At 56.7% G+C, this 22,049-nt stretch overlaps 1 protein-coding gene across 2 annotated transcripts in view; it reads left to right on the top strand.

Moving 5' to 3' along the window:
- etv7 (ETS variant transcription factor 7) overlaps window positions 1-22,049 on the top strand; it is an 84,926-nt gene that overhangs the window by 33,440 nt on the left and 29,437 nt on the right. Inside the window, exons 5-6 of one of the 2 annotated variants that reach the window (XM_065021012.1) lie at window positions 1,050-1,169; window positions 1,236-1,378. In XM_065021012.1, coding sequence (XP_064877084.1) covers window positions 1,050-1,169; window positions 1,236-1,378 — 263 coding nt within the window. Of the gene's footprint in view, window positions 1-1,049; window positions 1,379-22,049 lie in introns of both variants that reach the window. The other variant, XM_065021011.1, reaches the window with a different exon arrangement.

The following is a 22,049-nucleotide window of genomic DNA, read 5'->3' as shown; positions in this document are numbered from 1 at the left end:
CCTCTCTGTCTCCCCCTGTCTCTCCTCTCTGTCTCCCCTGTCTCTCCTCTCTGTCTCCCTGTCTCTCCTCTCTGTCTCCCTGTCTCTCCTCTCTGTCTCTCTCCTCTCTGTCTCCCCTGTCTCTCCTCTCTGTCTCTCTCCTCTCTGTCTCCCCTGTCTCTCCTCTCTGTCTCTCTCCTCTCTGTCTCCCCTGTCTCTCCTCTCTGTCTCCCCTGTCTCTCCTCTCTGTCTCCCCTGTCTCTCTCCTCTCTGTCTCCCCTCTCTCTCCTCTCTGTCTCCCCTGTCTCTCCTCTCTGTCTCCCCTCTCTCTTCTCTCTGTCTCCCCTGTCTCTCCTCTCTGTCTCCCCTGTCTCTCCTCTCTGTCTCCCCTCTCTCTCCTCTCTGTCTCTCTCCTCTCTGTCTCCCCTCTCTCTCCTCTCTGTCTCCCCTGTCTCTCCTCTCTGTCTCCCCTCTCTCTCCTCTCTGTCTCCCCTCTCTCTCCTCTCTGTCTCTCTCCTTTCTGTCTCCCCTCTCTCTCCTCTCTGTCTCCCCTCTCTCTCCTCTCTGTCTCCCCTCTCTCTCCTCTCTGTCTCTCTCCTCTCTGTCTCCCCTCTCTCTCCTCTCTGTCTCCCCCTCTCTCCTCTCTGTCTCCCTCCTCTCTCCTCTCTCTCTGTCTCCCCCCTCTCCCCCTCTCTCCTCTCTGTCTCCCCCCACTCCTCTCTGTCTATCTAGTCTCCTAATCCAATAGAGGTGTAGCTTTTCTGCCCAATGGTCCAGCAGCCATCTAGTACACACACTCTGCACAACACACACAGATTGTTCAGTTATTAACACACACACACACACACACACACACACACACACACACACACACACACACTGGTGAGTACCAAGCACTCTGCACATCAACTGCTGGTGAACATGCATTTTAATATGTTTGTGATCTCTCGCTCTCTCAATTCAATTCAACAGGCTTTATTGAGATGGGAAACATGTGTTAACATTGCCAAAGCAAGTGAATAAAATAATAAACTAAAGTGAAATAAACAATAAAAATCTCTTTCTCTCAGATGTGTCGAAGTGTCATCCCACAATCCCTAGCTCCCAGGAGGAGGAGCCTCTCAACCTGTCCAATCAGGAGAGGACTGAGAGAGAAGTCCCACCTAGAGAGGCCAACGGCAAGATCCCAGGTAACACACACACACACACACAGACCCACTGTAGCTCTCTCTCTCGCTCTCTCTCTCTCTGTGTAGACTGCAGGTTGCTGTGGGACTATGTGTACCAGCTGTTGTCAGACCAGCGCTACCAGCCCTTCATCCGCTGGGAGGACCAGGAGAGCCTGGTGTTCAGGGTGGTCGACCCCAACGGACTAGCTCGACTCTGGGGGAACCACAAGGTACGCTGAGGGTCTGTCTGGAGCTCACAGTATGGGATGGACGGATGGTGGAACAGAGTTTTAGTAAAGGCGACCACTTGCAGGGTTCGGGTCAATTCCATTTCAATTCAGTCAATTCAGGAAGCATTTTTGGAAATAGAATTTCAGTTTCTTACTAGAATTTAAATGTAATTGACCCCAACCTCTGGCTGGGTAGCGAGATGACCTCTGGCTGGGTAGGGAGATGACCTCTGGCTGGGTAGAGAGATGACCTCTGGCTGGGTAGCGAGATGACCTCTGGCTGAGTAGATAGATGACCTCTGGCTGGGTAGGGGGATGACCTCTGGCTGGGTAGAGAGATGACCTCTGGCTGGGTAGAGAGATGACCTCTGGCTGAGTAAGGAGATGACATCTGGCTGAGTAGGGAGTTGACCTCTGGCTGAGTAGGGAGATGACCTCTGGCTGGGTAGGGAGATGACCTCTGGATGGGTAGGGAGATGACCTCTGGCTGGGTAGGGAGATGACCTCTGGCTGGGTAGGGAGATGACCTCTGGCTGGGTAGAGAGATGACCTCTGGCTGGGCAGGGAGATGACCTCTGGCTGGGTAGAGAGATGACCTCTGGCTGGGCAGGGAGATGACCTCTGGCTGGGTAGGGAGATGACCTCTGGCTGGGCAGGGAGATGACCTCTGGCTGGGCAGGGAGATGACCTCTGGCTGGGTAAGGAGATGACCTCTGGCTGAGTAAGGAGATGACCTCTGGCTTGGTAGGGAGATGACCTCTGGCTGAGTAAGGAGATGACCTCTGGCTGTGCAGGGAGATGACCTCTGGCTGGGCAGGGAGATGACCTCTGGCTGAGTAGAGAGATGACCTCTGGCTGAGTAGAGAGATGACCTCTGGCTGGGTAGGGGGATGACCTCTGGCTGGGAGGGGGATGACCTCTGGCTGGGTAGGGAGATGACCTCTGGCTGGGTAAGGAGATGACCTCTGGCTGGGTAAGGAGATGACCTCTGGCTGAGTAGAGAGATGACCTCTGGCTGAGTAGAGAGATGACCTCTGACTGAGTAGAGAGATAACCTCTGGCTGGGTAGGGGGATGACCTCTGGCTGGGTAGAGAGATGACCTCTGGCTGGGTAGAGAGATGACCTCTGGCTGAGTAGGGAGATGACCTCTGGCTGGGTAGGGAGATGACCTCTGGCTGGATAAAGAGATACCTCTGGCTTGGTAGGGAGATGACCTCTGGCTGAGTAAAGAGATGACCTCTGGCTGTGCAGGGAGATGACCTCTGGCTGGGCAGGGAGATGACCTCTGGCTGAGTAGAGAGATGACCTCTGGCTGGGTAGGGGGATGACCTCTGGCTGGGTAGGGGGATGACCTCTGGCTGGGTAGGGGGATGACCTCTGGCTGGGTAGAGAGATCTGGGAAAACTCGCCTCCCTGCGGACCTGACATCCTTTCACTCCCTCCTCTCTACATTTTCCTCTTCTCTCTCTGCTGCTAAAGCCACTTTCTACCACTCTAAATTCCAAGCATCTGCCTCTAACCCTAGGAAGCTCTTTGCAACCTTCTCCTCCCTCCTGAATCCTCCCCCCCCCCCTCCTCCCTCTCTGCAGATGACTTCGTCAACCATTTTGAAAAGAAGGTCGACGACATCCGATCCTCGTTTGCTAAGTCAAACGACACCGCTGGTTCTGCTCACACTGCCCTACCCTGTGCTCTGACCTCTTTCTCCCTCTCTCTCCAGATGAAATCTCGCGTCTTGTGACGGCCGGCCGCCCAACAACCTGCCCGCTTGACCCTATCCCCTCCTCTCTTCTCCAGACCATTTCCGGAGACCTTCTCCCTTACCTCACCTCGCTCATCAACTCATCCCTGACCGCTGGCCACGTCCCTTCCGTCTTCAAGAGAGCGAGAGTTGCACCCCTTCTGAAAAAACCTACACTCGATCCCTCCGATGTCAACAACTACAGACCAGTATCCCTTCTTTCTTTTCTCTCCAAAACTCTTGAACGTGCCGTCCTTGGCCAGCTCTCCCGCTATCTCTCTCAGAATGACCTTCTTGATCCAAATCAGTCAGGTTTCAAGACTAGTCATTCAACTGAGACTGCTCTTCTCTGTATCACGGAGGCGCTCCGCACTGCTAAAGCTAACTCTCTCTCCTCTGCTCTCATCCTTCTAGACCTATCGGCTGCCTTCGATACTGTGAACCATCAGATCCTCCTCTCCACCCTCTCCGAGTTGGGCATCTCCGGCGCGGCCCACGCTTGGATTGCGTCCTACCTGACAGGTCGCTCCTACCAGGTGGCGTGGCGAGAATCCGTCTCCACACCACGTGCTCTCACCACTGGTGTCCCCAGGGCTCTGTTCTAGGCCCTCTCCTATTCTCGCTATACACCAAGTCACTTGGCTCTGTCATAACCTCACATGGTCTCTCCTATCATTGCTATGCAGACGACACACAATTAATCTTCTCCTTTCCCCCTTCTGATGACCAGGTGGCGAATCGCATCTCTGCATGTCTGGCAGACATATCAGTGTGGATGACGGATCACCACCTCAAGCTGAACCTCGGCAAGACGGAGCTGCTCTTCCTCCCGGGGAAGGACTGCCCGTTCCATGATCTCGCCATCACGGTTGACAACTCCATTGTGTCCTCCTCCCAGAGCGCTAAGAACCTTGGCGTGATCCTGGACAACACCCTGTCGTTCTCAACTAACATCAAGGCGGTGGCCCGTTCCTGTAGGTTCATGCTCTACAACATCCGCAGAGTACGACCCTGCCTCACACAGGAAGCGGCGCAGGTCCTAATCCAGGCACTTGTCATCTCCCGTCTGGATTACTGCAACTCGCTGTTGGCTGGGCTCCCTGCCTGTGCCATTAAACCCCTACAACTCATCCAGAACGCCGCAGCCCGTCTGGTGTTCAACCTTCCCAAGTTCTCTCACGTCACCCCGCTCCTCCGCTCTCTCCACTGGCTTCCAGTTGAAGCTTGCATCCGCTACAAGACCATGGTGCTTGCCTACGGAGCTGTGAGGGGAACGGCACCTCAGTACCTCCAGGCTCTGATCAGGCCCTACACCCAAACAAGGGCACTGCGTTCATCCACCTCTGGCCTGCTCGCCTCCCTACCACTGAGGAAGTACAGTTCCCGCTCAGCCCAGTCAAAACTGTTCGCTGCTCTGGCCCCCCAATGGTGGAACAAACTCCCTCACGACGCCAGGACAGCGGAGTCAATCACCACCTTCCGGAGACACCTGAAACCCCACCTCTTTAAGGAATACCTAGGATAGGATAAAGTAATCCATCTCATCCCCCCGCCCCTTAAAAGATTTAGATGCACTACTGTTCCACTGGATGTCATAAGGTGAATGCACCAATTTGTAAGTCGCTCTGGATAAGAGCGTCTGCTAAATGACTTAAATGTAATGTAAATGAGATGACCTCTGGCTGAGTAGGGAGATGACCTCTGGCTGGGTAAGGAAATTACCTCTGGCTGGGTAGGGAGATGACCTCTGGCTGGGTAGGGAGGTGACCTCTGGCTGGGTAAGGAGATGACCTCTGGCTGAGTAAGGAGATGACCTCTGGCTGGGTAGGGGGATGACCTCTGGCTGGGTAGGGGGATGACCTCTGGCTGGGTAGGGGGATGACCTCTGGCTGGGTAGAGAGATCTGGGAAAACTCGCCTCCCTGCGGACCTGACATCCTTTCACTCCCTCCTCTCTACATTTTCCTCTTCTCTCTCTGCTGCTAAAGCCACTTTCTACCACTCTAAATTCCAAGCATCTGCCTCTAACCCTAGGAAGCTCTTTGCAACCTTCTCCTCCCTCCTGAATCCTCCCCCTCCTCCCTCTCTGCAGATGACTTCGTCAACCATTTTGAAAAGAAGGTCGACGACATCCGATCCTCGTTTGCTAAGTCAAACGACACCGCTGGTTCTGCTCACACTGCCCTACCCTGTGCTCTGACCTCTTTCTCCCCTCTCTCTCCAGATGAAATCTCGCGTCTTGTGACGGCCGGCCGCCCAACAACCTGCCCGCTTGACCCTATCCCCTCCTCTCTTCTCCAGACCATTTCCGGAGACCTTCTCCCTTACCTCACCTCGCTCATCAACTCATCCCTGACCGCTGGCCACGTCCCTTCCGTCTTCAAGAGAGCGAGAGTTGCACCCCTTCTGAAAAAACCTACACTCGATCCCTCCGATGTCAACAACTACAGACCAGTATCCCTTCTTTCTTTTCTCTCCAAAACTCTTGAACGTGCCGTCCTTGGCCAGCTCTCCCGCTATCTCTCTCAGAATGACCTTCTTGATCCAAATCAGTCAGGTTTCAAGACTAGTCATTCAACTGAGACTGCTCTTCTCTGTATCACGGAGGCGCTCCGCACTGCTAAAGCTAACTCTCTCTCCTCTGCTCTCATCCTTCTAGACCTATCGGCTGCCTTCGATACTGTGAACCATCAGATCCTCCTCTCCACCCTCTCCGAGTTGGGCATCTCCGGCGCGGCCCACGCTTGGATTGCGTCCTACCTGACAGGTCGCTCCTACCAGGTGGCGTGGCGAGAATCCGTCTCCACACCACGTGCTCTCACCACTGGTGTCCCCCAGGGCTCTGTTCTAGGCCCTCTCCTATTCTCGCTATACACCAAGTCACTTGGCTCTGTCATAACCTCACATGGTCTCTCCTATCATTGCTATGCAGACGACACACAATTAATCTTCTCCTTTCCCCTTCTGATGACCAGGTGGCGAATCGCATCTCTGCATGTCTGGCAGACATATCAGTGTGGATGACGGATCACCACCTCAAGCTGAACCTCGGCAAGACGGAGCTGCTCTTCCTCCCGGGAAGGACTGCCCGTTCCATGATCTCGCCATCACGGTTGACAACTCCATTGTGTCCTCCTCCCAGAGCGCTAAGAACCTTGGCGTGATCCTGGACAACACCCTGTCGTTCTCAACTAACATCAAGGCGGTGGCCCGTTCCTGTAGGTTCATGCTCTACAACATCCGCAGAGTACGACCCTGCCTCACACAGGAAGCGGCGCAGGTCCTAATCCAGGCACTTGTCATCTCCCGTCTGGATTACTGCAACTCGCTGTTGGCTGGGCTCCCTGCCTGTGCCATTAAACCCCTACAACTCATCCAGAACGCCGCAGCCCGTCTGGTGTTCAACCTTCCCAAGTTCTCTCACGTCACCCCGCTCCTCCGCTCTCTCCACTGGCTTCCAGTTGAAGCTTGCATCCGCTACAAGACCATGGTGCTTGCCTACGGAGCTGTGAGGGGAACGGCACCTCAGTACCTCCAGGCTCTGATCAGGCCCTACACCCAAACAAGGGCACTGCGTTCATCCACCTCTGGCCTGCTCGCCTCCCTACCACTGAGGAAGTACAGTTCCCGCTCAGCCCAGTCAAAACTGTTCGCTGCTCTGGCCCCCCAATGGTGGAACAAACTCCCTCACGACGCCAGGACAGCGGAGTCAATCACCACCTTCCGGAGACACCTGAAACCCCACCTCTTTAAGGAATACCTAGGATAGGATAAAGTAATCCATCTCATCCCCCCCCCCCCTTAAAAGATTTAGATGCACTACTGTTCCACTGGATGTCATAAGGTGAATGCACCAATTTGTAAGTCGCTCTGGAGAAGAGCGTCTGCTAAATGACTTAAATGTAATGTAAATGAGATGACCTCTGGCTGAGTAGGGAGATGACCTCTGGCTGGGTAAGGAAATTACCTCTGGCTGGGTAGGGAGATGACCTCTGGCTGGGTAGGGAGGTGACCTCTGGCTGGGTAAGGAGATGACCTCTGGCTGAGTAAGGAGATGACCTCTGGCTGGGTAGGGGGATGACCTCTGGCTGAGTAGGGAGATGACCTCTGGCTGGGTAGGGGGTAGACCTCTGGCTGGGTAGGGAGATGACCTCTGGATGGGTAGAGAGATGACCTCTGGATGGGTAGAGAGATGACCTCTGGCTGGGTAGGGAGATGACCTCTGGCTGGGTAGGGAGATGACCTCTGGCTGGGCAGGGAGATGACCTCTGGCTGGGTAGGGAGATGACCTCTGGCTGAGTAGGGAGATGACCTCTGGCTGGCTAGGGAGATGACCTCTGGCTGGGTAGGGAGATGACCTCTGGCTGGGTAGGGAGATGACCTCTGGCTGGGTAGGGAGATGACCTCTGGCTGGGCAGGGAGATGACCTCTGGCTGGGTAGGGAGATGACCTCTGGCTGGGTAGGGAGATGACCTCTGGCTGAGTAAGGAGATGACCTCTGGCTTAGTAGAGAGATGACCTCTGGCTGGGTAGAGAGATGACCTCTGGCTGGGTAAGGAGATGACCTCTGGCTGGGTAGGAGATGACATCTGGCTGGGTAAGGAGATGACCTCTGGCTGAGTAAGGAGATGACCTCTGGATTGGTAGGGAGATGACCTCTGGCTGAGTAAGGAGATGACCTCTGGCTTGGTAGGGAGATGACCTCTGGCTGAGTAAAGAGATGACCTCTGGCTGTGCAGGGAGCTGACCTCTGTCTGGGCAGGGAGATGACCTCTGGCTTGGTAGGGAGATGACCTCTGGCTTGGTAGGGAGATGACCTCTGGCTGAGTAAAGAGATGACCTCTGGCTGTGCAGGGAGATGACCTCTGGCTGGACAGGGAGATGACCTCTGGCTGAGTAGAGAGATGACCTCTGGCTGAGTAGAGAGATGACCTCTGGCTGGGTAGGGAGATGACATCTGGCTGGGTAAGGAGATGACCTCTGGCTGAGTGAGGAGATGACCTCTGGCTTGGTAGGGAGATGACCTCTGGCTGGGTAGGGAGATGACCTCTGGCTGGGCAGGGAGATGACCTCTGGCTGGGTAGGGAGATGACCTCTGGCTGAGTAGGGAGATGACCTCTGGCTGGCTAGGGAGATGACCTCTGGCTGGGTAGGGAGATGACCTCTGGCTGGGTAGGGAGGTGACCTCTGGCTGGGTAGGGGGATGACCTCTGGCTGAGTAGGGAGATGACCTCTGGCTGGGTAGGGGGTAGACCTCTGGCTGGGTAGGGAGATGACCTCTGGATGGGTAGAGAGATGACCTCTGGATGGGTAGAGAGATGACCTCTGGCTGGGTAGGGAGATGACCTCTGGCTGGGTAGGGAGATGACCTCTGGCTGGGCAGGGAGATGACCTCTGGCTGGGTAGGGAGATGACCTCTGGCTGAGTAGGGAGATGACCTCTGGCTGGCTAGGGAGATGACCTCTGGCTGGGTAGGGAGATGACCTCTGGCTGGGTAGGGAGATGACCTCTGGCTGGGTAGGGAGATGACCTCTGGCTGGGTAGGGAGATGACCTCTGGCTGGGCAGGGAGATGACCTCTGGCTGGGTAGGGAGATGACCTCTGGCTGGGTAGGGAGATGACCTCTGGCTGAGTAAGGAGATGACCTCTGGCTTAGTAGAGAGATGACCTCTGGCTGGGTAGAGAGATGACCTCTGGCTGGGTAAGGAGATGACCTCTGGCTGGGTAGGGAGATGACATCTGGCTGGGTAAGGAGATGACCTCTGGCTGAGTAAGGAGATGACCTCTGGATTGGTAGGGAGATGACCTCTGGCTGAGTAAGGAGATGACCTCTGGCTTGGTAGGGAGATGACCTCTGGCTGAGTAAAGAGATGACCTCTGGCTGTGCAGGGAGCTGACCTCTGTCTGGGCAGGGAGATGACCTCTGGCTTGGTAGGGAGATGACCTCTGGCTTGGTAGGGAGATGACCTCTGGCTGAGTAAAGAGATGACCTCTGGCTGTGCAGGGAGATGACCTCTGGCTGGACAGGGAGATGACCTCTGGCTGAGTAGAGAGATGACCTCTGGCTGAGTAGAGAGATGACCTCTGGCTGGTTAGGGAGATGACATCTGGCTGGGTAAGGAGATGACCTCTGGCTGAGTGAGGAGATGACCTCTGGCTTGGTAGGGAGATGACCTCTGGCTGGGTAGAGAGATGACCTCTGGCTGAGTAGAGAGATGACCTCTGGCTGGGTAGGGAGATGACCTCTGGCTGAGTAGGGAGATGACCTCTGGCTGGCTAGGGAGATGACCTCTGGCTGGGTAGGGAGATGACCTCTGGCTGGGTAGAGAGATGACCTCTGGCTGGGTAAGGAGATGACCTCTGGCTGGGTAGGGAGATGACATCTGGCTGGGTAAGGAGATGACCTCTGGCTGAGTAAGGAGATGACCTCTGGATTGGTAGGGAGATGACCTCTGGCTGAGTAAGGAGATGACCTCTGGCTTGGTAGGGAGATGACCTCTGGCTGAGTAAAGAGATGACCTCTGGCTGTGCAGGGAGCTGACCTCTGTCTGGGCAGGGAGATGACCTCTGGCTTGGTAAGGAGATGACCTCTGGCTTGGTAGGGAGATGACCTCTGGCTGAGTAAAGAGATGACCTCTGGCTGTGCAGGGAGATGACCTCTGGCTGGACAGGGAGATGACCTCTGGCTGAGTATAGAGATGACCTCTGGCTGAGTAGAGAGATGACCTCTGGCTGGGTAGGGAGATGACATCTGGCTGGGTAAGGAGATGACCTCTGGCTGAGTGAGGAGATGACCTCTGGCTTGGTAGGGAGATGACCTCTCGCTGAGTAAGGAGATGACCTCTGGCTGGGTAGGGAGATGACCTCTGGCTGGGTAGGGAGATGACCTCTGGCTGGGTAGGGAGGTGACCTCTGGCTGGGTAGGGGGATGACCTCTGGCTGAGTAGGGAGATGACCTCTGGCTGGGTAGGGGGTAGACCTCTGGCTGGGTAGGGAGATGACCTCTGGATGGGTAGAGAGATGACCTCTGGATGGGTAGAGAGATGACCTCTGGCTGGGTAGGGAGATGACCTCTGGCTGGGTAGGGAGATGACCTCTGGCTGGGCAGGGAGATGACCTCTGGCTGGGTAGGGAGATGACCTCTGGCTGAGTAGGGAGATGACCTCTGGCTGGCTAGGGAGATGACCTCTGGCTGGGTAGGGAGATGACCTCTGGCTGGGTAGGGAGATGACCTCTGGCTGGGTAGGGAGATGACCTCTGGCTGGGCAGGGAGATGACCTCTGGCTGGGTAGGGAGATGACCTCTGGCTGGGTAGGGAGATGACATCTGGCTGGGTAAGGAGATGACCTCTGGCTGAGTAAGGAGATGACCTCTGGATTGGTAGGGAGATGACCTCTGGCTGAGTAAGGAGATGACCTCTGGCTTGGTAGGGAGATGACCTCTGGCTGAGTAAAGAGATGACCTCTGGCTGTGCAGGGAGCTGACCTCTGTCTGGGCAGGGAGATGACCTCTGGCTTGGTAGGGAGATGACCTCTGGCTTGGTAGGGAGATGACCTCTGGCTGAGTAAAGAGATGACCTCTGGCTGTGCAGGGAGATGACCTCTGGCTGGACAGGGAGATGACCTCTGGCTGAGTATAGAGATGACCTCTGGCTGAGTAGAGAGATGACCTCTGGCTGGGTAGGGAGATGACATCTGGCTGGGTAAGGAGATGACCTCTGGCTGAGTGAGGAGATGACCTCTGGCTGAGTGAGGGAGATGACCTCTGGCTTGGTAGGGAGATGACCTCTCGCTGAGTAAGGAGATGACCTCTGGCTGGGTAGGGAGATGACCTCTGGCTGGGTAGGGAGATGACCTCTGGCTGGGTAGGGAGGTGACCTCTGGCTGGGTAGGGGGATGACCTCTGGCTGAGTAGGGAGATGACCTCTGGCTGGGTAGGGGGTAGACCTCTGGCTGGGTAGGGAGATGACCTCTGGATGGGTAGAGAGATGACCTCTGGATGGGTAGAGAGCTGACCTCTGGCTGGGTAGGGAGATGACCTCTGGCTGGGTAGGGAGATGACCTCTGGCTGGGCAGGGAGATGACCTCTGGCTGGGTAGGGAGATGACCTCTGGCTGAGTAGGGAGATGACCTCTGGCTGGCTAGGGAGATGACCTCTGGCTGGGTAGGGAGATGACCTCTGGCTGGGTAGGGAGATGACCTCTGGCTGGGTAGGGAGATGACCTCTGGCTGGGCAGGGAGATGACCTCTGGCTGGGTAGGGAGATGACCTCTGGCTGGGTAGGGAGATGACATCTGGCTGGGTAAGGAGATGACCTCTGGCTGAGTAAGGAGATGACCTCTGGATTGGTAGGGAGATGACCTCTGGCTGAGTAAGGAGATCACCTCTGGCTTGGTAGGGAGATGACCTCTGGCTGAGTAAAGAGATGACCTCTGGCTGTGCAGGGAGCTGACCTCTGTCTGGGCAGGGAGATGACCTCTGGCTTGGTAGGGAGATGACCTCTGGCTGAGTAAGGAGATGACCTCTGGCTGTGCAGGGAGATGACCTCTGGCTGGGCAGGGAGATGACCTCTGGCAGAGTAAGGAGATGACCTCTGGCTGAGTAGAGAGATGACCTCTGCTGGGTACAGAGATGACCTCTGGCTGGGTAAGGAGATGACCTCTGGCTGGGTAGGGAGATGACATCTGGCTGGAGATGACCACTGGCTGAGTAAGGAGATGACCTCTGGCTGGGTAGGGAGATGACCTCTGGCTGAGTAAGGAGATGACCTCTGGCTGTGCAGGGAGATGGCCTCTGGCTGTGCAGGAGATGACCTCTGGCTGAGTAAAGAGATGACCTCTGGCTGCAGGGAGATGGCCTCTGGCTGTGCAGGGAGATGACCTCTGGCTGGGATGACCTCTGGCTGAGGAGATGACCTCTGGCTGGAGATGACATCTGGCTGGGTAAGGAGATGACCTCTGGCTGAGTGAGGAGATGACCTCTGGCTTGGTAGGGAGATGACCTCTCGCTGAGTAAGGAGATGACCTCTGGCTGAGTAAGGAGATGACCTCTGGCTTGGTAGGGAGATGACCTCTGGCTGAGTAGGGAGGTGACCTCTGGCTGGGTAGGGAGATGACCTCTGGCTGAGTAGGGAGATGACCTCTGGCTGGGTAGGGAGATGACCTCTGGCTGGGTAGGGAGATGACCTCTGGCTGGGTAGGGAGATGACCTCTGGCTGAGTAAGGAGATGACCTCTGGCTGAGTAGAGAGATTACCTCTGGCTGGGTAAGGAGATGACCTCTGGCTGGGTAAGGAGATGATCTCTGGCTGGGTAGGGAGATGACCTCTGGCTGGGTAAGGAGATGACCTCTGGCTGGGTAAGGAGATGACCTCTGGCTGAGTAAGGAGATGACCTCTGGCTTTGTAGGGAGATGACCTCTGGCTGAGTAAGGAGATGACCTCTGGCTGAGCAGGGAGATGACCTCTGGCTGAGTAGAGAGATGACCTCTGGCTGAGTAGAGAGATGACCTCTGGCTGGGTAGGGGCATGACCTCTGGCTGAGTAAGGAGATGACCTCTGGCTTGGTAGGGAGATGAACTCTGGCTGAGTAAGGAGATGACCTCTGGCTGTGCAGGGAGATGACCTCTGGCTGGGCAGGGAGATGACCTCTGGCAGAGTAAGGAGATGACCTCTGGCTGAGTAGAGAGATGACCTCTGCTGGGTAGGGAGATGACATCTGGCTGGGTAGAGAGATGACCTCTGGCTGGGTAAGGAGATGACCTCTGGCTGGGTAGGGAGATGACATCTGGCTGGGTAAGGAGATGACCACTGGCTGAATAAGGAGATGACCTCTGGCTTGGTAGGGAGATGACCTCTGGCTGAGTAAGGAAATGACCTCTGGCTTGGTAGGGAGATGACCTCTGGCTGGGTAGGGAGATGACCTCTGGCTGAGTAAAGAGATGACCTCTGGCTGTGCAGGGAGATGGCCTCTGGCTGTGCAGGGAGATGACCTCTGGCTTGGTAGGGAGATGACCTCTGGCTTGGTAGGGAGATGACCTCTGGCTGAGTGAAGAGATGACCTCTGGCTGTGCAGGGAGATGACCTCTGGCTGGGCAGGGAGATGACCTCTGGCTGAGTAGAGAGATGACCTCTGGCTGAGTAGAGAGATGACCTCTGGATGGGTAGGGGGATGACCTCTGGCTGGGCAGGGAGATGACCTCTGGCTGAGTAAGGAGATGACCTATGGCTTGGTAGGGAGATGACCTCTGGCTGAGTAAGGAGATGACCTCTGGCTGAGTAAGGAGATGACCTCTGGCTTGGTAGGGAGATGACCTCTGGCTGAGTAAAGAGATGACCTCTGGCTGTGCAGGGAGCTGACCTCTGGCTGGGCAGGGAGATGACCTCTGGCTTGGTAGGGAGATGACCTCTGGCTTGGTAGGGAGATGACCTCTGGCTGAGTAAAGAGATGACCTCTGGCTGTGCAGGGAGATGACCTCTGGCTGGACAGGGAGATGACCTCTGGCTGAGTAGAGAGATGACCGCTGGCTGAGTAGAGAGATGACCTCTGGCTGGGTAGGGGGATGACTTCTGGCTGAGTAGGGAGATGACCTCTGGCTGGGTAGGGAGATGACCTCTGGCTGGGTAGGGAGATGACCTCTGGCTGGGTAGGGAGGTGACCTCTGGCTGGGTAGGGAGATGACCTCTGGCTGAGTAAGGAGATGACCTCTGGCTGAGTAGAGAGATTACCTCTGGCTGGGTAGGGAGATGACCTCTGGCTGGGTAAGGAGATGACCTCTGGCTGAGTAAGGAGATGACCTCTGGCTTTGTAGGGAGATGACCTCTGGCTGAGTAAGGAGATGACCTCTGGCTGAGCAGGGAGATGACCTCTGGCTGAGTAGAGAGATGACCTCTGGCTGAGTAGAGAGATGACCTCTGGCTGGGTAGGGGCATGACCTCTGGCTGAGTAAGGAGATGACCTCTGGCTGTGCAGGGAGATGACCTCTGGCTGGGCAGGGAGATGACCTCTGGCAGAGTAAGGAGATGACCTCTGGCTGAGTAGAGAGATGACCTCTGCTGGGTAGAGAGATGACCTCTGGCTGGGTAAGGAGATGACCTCTGGCTGGGTAGGGAGATGACATCTGGCTGGGTAGAGAGATGACCTCTGGCTGGGTAAGGAGATGACCTCTGGCTGGGTAGGGAGATGACATCTGGCTGGGTAAGGAGATGACCACTGGCTGAGTAAGGAGATGACCTCTGGCTTGGTAGGGAGATGACCTCTGGCTGAGTAAGGAGATGACCTCTGGCTTGGTAGGGAGATGACCTCTGGCTGAGTAAGGAGATGACCTCTGGCTGGGTAGGGAGATGACCTCTGGCTGGGCAGGGAGATGACCTCTGGCTGGGTAAGGAGATGACCTCTGGCTGAGTAAGGAGATGACCTCTGGCTTAGTAGGGAGATGACCTCTGGCTGAGTAAGGAGATGACCTCTGGCTGGGCAGGGAGATGACCTCTGGCTGAGTAGAGAGATGACCTCTGGCTGAGTAGAGAGATGACCTCTGGCTGGGTAGGGGCATGACCTCTGGCTGGGTAGGGGGATGACCTCTGGCTGGGTAGAGAGATGACCTCTGGCTGGGTAGAGAGATGACCTCTGGCTGAGTAGGGAGATGACCTCTGGCTGGGTAGGGAGATGACCTCTGGCTGGGTAGGGAGATGACCTCTGGCTGGGTAGAGAGATGACCTCTGGCTGGGCAGGAAGATGACCTCTGGCTGGGTAGGGAGATGACCTCTGGCTGAGTAAGGAGATGACCTCTGGCTGGGTAGGGGGATGACTTCTGGCTGAGTAGGGAGATGACCTCTGGCTGGGTAGGGAGATGACCTCTGGCTGGGTAGGGAGATGACCTCTGGCTGGGTAGGGAGGTGACCTCTGGCTGGGTAGGGAGATGACCTCTGGCTGAGTAAGGAGATGACCTCTGGCTGAGTAGAGAGATTACCTCTGGCTGGGTAAGGAGATGATCTCTGGCTGGGTAGGGAGATGACCTCTGGCTGGGTAAGGAGATGACCTCTGGCTGGGTAAGGAGATGACCTCTGGCTGAGTAAGGAGATGACCTCTGGCTTTGTAGGGAGATGACCTCTGGCTGAGTAAGGAGATGACCTCTGGCTGAGCAGGGAGATGACCTCTGGCTGAGTAGAGAGATGACCTCTGGCTGAGTAGAGAGATGACCTCTGGCTGGGTAGGGGCATGACCTCTGGCTGAGTAAGGAGATGACCTCTGGCTGTGCAGGGAGATGACCTCTGGCTGGGCAGGGAGATGACCTCTGGCAGAGTAAGGAGATGACCTCTGGCTGAGTAGAGAGATGACCTCTGCTGGGTAGAGAGATGACCTCTGGCTGGGTAAGGAGATGACCTCTGGCTGGGTAGGGAGATGACATCTGGCTGGGTAGAGAGATGACCTCTGGCTGGGTAAGGAGATGACCTCTGGCTGGGTAGGGAGATGACATCTGGCTGGGTAAGGAGATGACCACTGGCTGAGTAAGGAGATGACCTCTGGCTTGGTAGGGAGATGACCTCTGGCTGAGTAAGGAGATGACCTCTGGCTTGGTAGGGAGATGACCTCTGGCTGAGTAAGGAGATGACCTCTGGCTGGGTAGGGAGATGACCTCTGGCTGGGCAGGGAGATGACCTCTGGCTGGGTAAGGAGATGACCTCTGGCTGAGTAAGGAGATGACCTCTGGCTTAGTAGGGAGATGACCTCTGGCTGAGTAAGGAGATGACCTCTGGCTGGGCAGGGAGATGACCTCTGGCTGAGTAGAGAGATGACCTCTGGCTGAGTAGAGAGATGACCTCTGGCTGGGTAGGGAGATGACCTCTGGCTGGGTAGGGGGATGACCTCTGGCTGGCTAGAGAGATGACCTCTGGCTGGGTAGAGAGATGACCTCTGGCTGAGTAGGGAGATGACCTCTGGCTGGGTAGGGAGATGACCTCTGGCTGGGTAGGGAGATGACCTCTGGCTGGGTAGAGAGATGACCTCTGGCTGGGCAGGAAGATGACCTCTGGCTGGGTAGGGAGATGACCTCTGGCTGAGTAAGGAGATGACCTCTGGCTGAGTAGAGAGATGACCTCTGGCTGGGTAGAGAGATGACCTCTGGCTGGGTAAGGAGATGACCTCTGGCTGGGTAGGGAGATGACATCTGGCTGGGTAAGGAGATGACCACTGGCTGAGTAAGGAGATGACCTCTGGCTTGGTAGGGAGATGACCTCTGGCTGAGTAAGGAGATGACCTCTGGCTGAGTAGAGAGATGACCTCTGGCTGGGTAGAGAGATGACCTCTGGCTGGGTAAGGAGATGACCTCTGGCTGGGTAGGGAGATGACATCTGGCTGGGTAAGGAGATGACCACTGGCTGAGTAAGGAGATGACCTCTGACTTGGTAGGGAGATGACCTCTGGCTGAGTAAGGAGATGACCTCTGGCTTGGTAGGGAGATGACCTCTGGCTGAGTAAGGAGATGACCTCTGGCTGGGTAGGGAGATGACCTCTGGCTGAGTAAAGAGATGACCTCTGGCTGTGCAGGGAGATGGCCTCTGGCTGGGCAGGGAGATGACCTCTGGCTTGGTAGGGAGATGACCTCTGGCTTGGTAGGGAGATGACCTCTGGCTGAGTGAAGAGATGACCTCTGGCTGTGCAGGGAGTTGACCTCTGGCTGGGCAGGGGGATGACCTCTGGCTGAGTAGAGAGATGACCTCTGGCTGGGTAGGGGGATGACCTCTGGCTGGGTAGGGGGATGACCTCTGGCTGGGTAGGGAGATGACCTCTGGCTGGGTAGGGGGTATACCTCTGGCTGGGTAGAGAGATGACCTCTGGCTGAGTAGGGAGATGACCTCTGGCTGGGTAGGGAGATGACCTCTGGCTGGGTTGGGAGATGACCTCTGGCTGGGTAGGGAGATGACCTCTGGCTGGGTAGGGAGGTGACCTCTGGCTGGGTAGGGAGATGACCTCTGGCTGAGTAAGGAGATGACCTCTGGCTGAGTAGAGAGATTACCTCTGGCTGGGTAGAGAGATGACCTCTGGCTGGGTAAGGAGATGATCTCTGGCTGGGCAGGGGGATGACCTCTGGCTGAGTAGAGAGATGATCTCTGGCTGGGTAGGGGGATGACCTCTGGCTGGGTAGGGGGATGACCTCTGGCTGGGTAGGAGATGACTCTGGCTGGGTAGGGGTGACCTCTGGCTGGGTAGGAGATGACCTCTGGCTGGGTAGGAGATGACCTCTGGCTGGGTAGGGAGATGACCTCTGGCTGGGTAGGGAGATGACCTCTGGCTGGTGACCTCTGGCTGGGAGATGACCTCTGGCTGGGTAGGGAGATGACCTCTGGCTGGGTAGGGAGATGACCTCTGGCTGGGTAGGGAGATGACCTCTGGCTGAGTAGGAGATGACCTCTGGAGATGACCTCTGGCTGGGTAGGGAGGTGACCTCTGGCTGGGTAGGGAGATGACCTCTGGCTGGGTAGGGAGATGACCTCTGGCTGGGTAGGGAGATGACCTCTGGCTGGGTAGGAGATGACCTCTGGCTGGGTAGGAGATGACCTCTGGCTGGGTAGGAGATGACCTCTGGCTGGGTAGGAGATGACCTCTGGCTGGGTAGGAGATGACCTCTGGCTGGTAAGGAGATGACCTCTGGCTGATGTAGGGAGATGACCTCTGGCTGGGTAGGAGATGACCTCTGGCTGGGTAGGGAGATGACCTCTGGCTGGGTAGGGAGATGACCTCTGGCTGGGTAGGGAGATGACCTCTGGCTGGGTAGGGATGACCTCTGGCTGGGTAGGGAGATGACCTCTGGCTGGGTAGGGAGATGACCTCTGGCTGGGTAGGGAGATGACCTCTGGCTGGGTAGGGAGATGACCTCTGGCTGGGTAGGGAGATGACCTCTGGCTGAGTAGGGAGATGACCTCTGGCTGAGTAGAGAGATGACCTCTGGCTGGGTAGGGAGATGACCTCTGGCTGGGTAGGGAGATGACCTCTGGCTGGGTAGGGAGATGACCTCTGGCTGGTGGGGGAGATGACCTGGCTGATGACCTCTGGCTGAGTATGACCTCTGGCTGAGTAGGGAGATGACCTCTGGCTGGGTAGGGAGATGACCTCTGGCTGGGTAGGGAGATGACCTCTGGCTGGGTAGGGAGATGACCTCTGGCTGGGTAGGGAGGTGACCTCTGGCTGGGTAGGGAGACGACCTCTGGCTGAGTAAGGAGATGACCTCTGGCTGAGTAGAGAGATTACCTCTGGCTGGGTAGAGAGATGACCTCTGGCTGGGTAAGGAGATGATCTCTGGCTGGGTAGGGAGATGACCTCTGGCTGGGTAAGGAGATGACCTCTGGCTGGGTAAGGAGATGACCTCTGGCTGAGTAAGGAGATGACCTCTGGCTTGGTAGGCAGATGACCTCTGGCTGAGTAAGGAGATGACCTCTGGCTGAGTAGAGAGATGACCTCTGGCTGAGATGACCTCTGGCTGGGTAGAGAGATGACCTCTGGCTGAGTAGGAGATGACCTCTGGCTGGGTAGGGGAGATGACCTCTCTGGCTGGGTAGGGGATGATGACCTCTGGCTGGGTAGGAGATGACCTCTGGCTGGGTAGGAGATGACCTCTGGCTGGGTAGGGAGATGACCTCTGGCTGGGTAGGGAGATGACCTCTGGCTGGGTAGGGAGATGACCTCTGGCTGGGTAGGGAGATGACCTCTGGCTGGGTAGGGAGATGACCTCTGACTGGGTAGGGAGATGACCTCTGGCTGGGTAGGGAGATGACCTCTCTGACCTCTGGCTAGGGGATGACCTCTGGCTGGGTAGGGAGATGACCTCTGGAGAGAGATGACCTCTGGCTGGGTAGGGAGATGACCTCTGGCTGGGTGACCTCTGGCTGGGAGATGACCTCTGGCTGGGTAGGGAGATGACCTCTGGCTGGGTAGGGAGATGACCTCTGGCTGGAGATGAGGAGATGACCTCTGGCTGAGTATGACCTCTGGCTGGGAGATGACCTCTGGCTGGAGATGATCTCTGGCTGGGTAGGAGATGACCTCTGGCTGGGTAAGGAGATGACCTCTGGCTGGGTAAGGAGATGACCTCTGGCTGAGTAAGGAGATGACCTCTGGCTTGGTAGGGAGATGACCTCTGGCTGAGTAGGGAGATGACCTCTGGCTGACCTCTGGTAGGGAGATGACCTCTGGCTGAGTAGGAGATGACCTCTGGCTGAGTAGGGAGATGACCTCTGGCTGGGTAGATGACCTCTGGCTGGGTAGGGAGATGACCTCTGGCTGGGTGACCTCTGGCTGGGGGGATGACCTCTGGCTGGGTAGATGAGATGACCTCTGGCTGGGTAGAGAGATGACCTCTGGCTGAGTAGGAGATGACCTCTGGCTGGGTAGGGAGATGACCTCTGGCTGGGTAGGGAGATGACCTCTGGCTGGGTAGGGAGATGACCTCTGGCTGGGCTAGGGAGATGACCTCTGGCTGGGTACCTCTGGCTGGGAGATGACCTCTGGCTGGGTAGGGGATGACCTCTGGCTGGGTAGGGAGATGACCTCTGGCTGAGTAGGGAGATGACCTCTGGCTGGGTAGGAGATGACCTCTGGCTAGTAGGGAGATGACCTCTGGCTGGGTAGGAGATGACCTCTGGCTGGGTAGGGAGATGACCTCTGGCTGGGTAGGGAGATGACCTCTGGCTGGGTAGGGAGATGACCTCTGGCTGGGTAGGGAGATGACCTCTGGCTGAGTAGAGAGATGACCTCTGGCTTGGTAGGGAGATGACCTCTGGCTGAGTATGACCTCTGGCTGAGTAGGGAGATGACCTCTGGCTGGGTAGGGAGATGACCTCTGGCTGGGTAGGGAGGTGACCTCTGGCTGGGTAGGGAGATGACCTCTGGCTGAGTAAGGAGATGACCTCTGGCTGAGTAGAGAGATGACCTCTGGCTGGGGGTGACCTCTGGCTGAGGAGATGACCTCTGGCTGGGTAGGGGATGACCTCTGGCTGGGTAGGAGATGACCTCTGGCTGAGATGAGGGAGATGACCTCTGGCTGGGTAGGAGATGACCTCTGGCTGGTAGGGAGATGACCTCTGGCTGGGTAGGGAGATGACCTCTGGCTGGGTAGGGAGATGACCTCTGGCTGGGTAGGGAGATGACCTCTGGCTGGTAGGGAGATGACCTCTGGCTGGGTAGGGAGATGACCTCTGGCTGGGTAGGAGATGACCTCTGGCTGGGTAGGGAGATGACCTCTGGCTGGGTAGGGAGGATGACCTCTGGCTGGGTAGGGAGATGACCTCTGGCTGGGTAGGGAGATGACCTCTGGCTGGGTAGGGAGATGACCTCTGGCTAGGAGATGACCTCTGGCTGAGTAGGGAGATGACCTCTGGCTGGTAGGGAGATGACCTCTGGCTGGGTAGGGAGATGACCTCTGGCTGGGTAGGGAGATGACCTCTGGCTGGGTAGGGAGATGACCTCTGGCTGGGTAGGGAGATGACCTCTGGCTGGGTAGGGAGATGACCTCTGGCTGGGTAGGGAGATGACCTCTGGCTGGGTGGCTGGGGAGATGACCTCTGGCTGGGTAGGAGATGACCTCTGGCTGACCTCTGGCTGGGTAGGGAGATGACCTCTGGCTGGGTAGGGAGATGACCTCTGGCTGGAGTAGGGAGATGACCTCTGGCTGACCTCTGGCTAAGTAAGGAGATGACCTCTGGCTTGGTAGGGAGATGACCTCTGGCTGAGTAAGAGATGACCTCTGGCTTGGTAGGCAGATGACCTCTGGCTGAGTAAGGAGATGACCTCTGGCTGAGTAGAGAGATGACCTCTGGCTGGGTAGGGGATGACCTCTGGCTGGGTAGGGGGATGACCTCTGGCTGGGTAGAGAGATGACCTCTGGCTGGGTAGGGAGATGACCTCTGGCTGGGTAGGGAGATGACCTCTGGCCCGGTAGGGAGATGACCTCTGGCTGGGTAGGGAGATGACCTCTGGCTGGGTAGGGAGATGACCTCTGGCTGGGTAGGGAGATGACCTCTGGCTGGTTAGGGAGATGACCTCTGGCTGGGTAGGGAGATGACCTCTGGCTGAGATGACCTCTGGCTGGGTAGGAGATGACCTCTGGCTGGGTAGGGAGATGACCTCTGGCTGGGTAGGGAGATGACCTCTGGCTGGGTAAGGAGATGACCTCTGGCTGGGTAGGGAGATGACCTCTGGCTGGGTAGGGAGATGACCTCTGGCTGGGCAGGAGATGACCTCTGGCTGGAGTAGGGAGATGACCTCTGGCTGAGTAAGGAGATGACCTCTGGCTGAGTAGAGAGATGACCTCTGGCTGGGTAGAGAGATGACCTCTGGCTGGGTAGGAGATGACCTCTGGCTGGGTAGGGAGATGACTCTGGCTGGGTAAGGAGATGACCTCTGGCTGAGTAGGGAGATGACCTCTGGCTGGTTAGGGAGATGACCTCTGGCTTGGTAGGGATATGACCTCTGGCTGGGTAGGGAGGTGACCTCTGGCTGGGCAGGGAGATGACCTCTGGCTGAGTAGGGAGATGACCTCTGGCTGGGTAGGGAGATGACCTCTGGCTGGGTAGGGAGGTGACCTCTGGCTGAGTAAGGAGATGACCTCTGGCTGAGTGAAGGAGATGAGTAGAGATTACCTCTGGCTGGGTAAGGAGATGACCTCTGGCTGGGTAAGGAGATGACCTCTGGCTGAGTAAGGAGATGACCTCTGGCTTGGTAGGGAGATGACCTCTGGCTGAGTAGGGAGATGACCTCTGGCTGGGTAGGGAGATGTCCTCTGGCTGGTTAGGGAGATGACCTCTGGCTGGGTATGACCTCTGGCTGGGTAGGGAGATGACCTCTGGCTGGGTAGGGAGATGACCTCTGGCTGGGCAGGGAGATGACCTCTGGCTGGGTAGGGAGATGACCTCTGGCTGAGTAAGGAGATAACCTCTGGCT

Source organism: Oncorhynchus nerka, linkage group LG7 (genome assembly GCF_034236695.1).
Source record: "Oncorhynchus nerka isolate Pitt River linkage group LG7, Oner_Uvic_2.0, whole genome shotgun sequence".
Taxonomy (NCBI): domain Eukaryota; kingdom Metazoa; phylum Chordata; class Actinopteri; order Salmoniformes; family Salmonidae; genus Oncorhynchus; species Oncorhynchus nerka.
The sequence above is the reverse complement of the archived record's forward strand: the minus strand, read 5'-3'. Positions and strand labels throughout refer to the sequence as shown.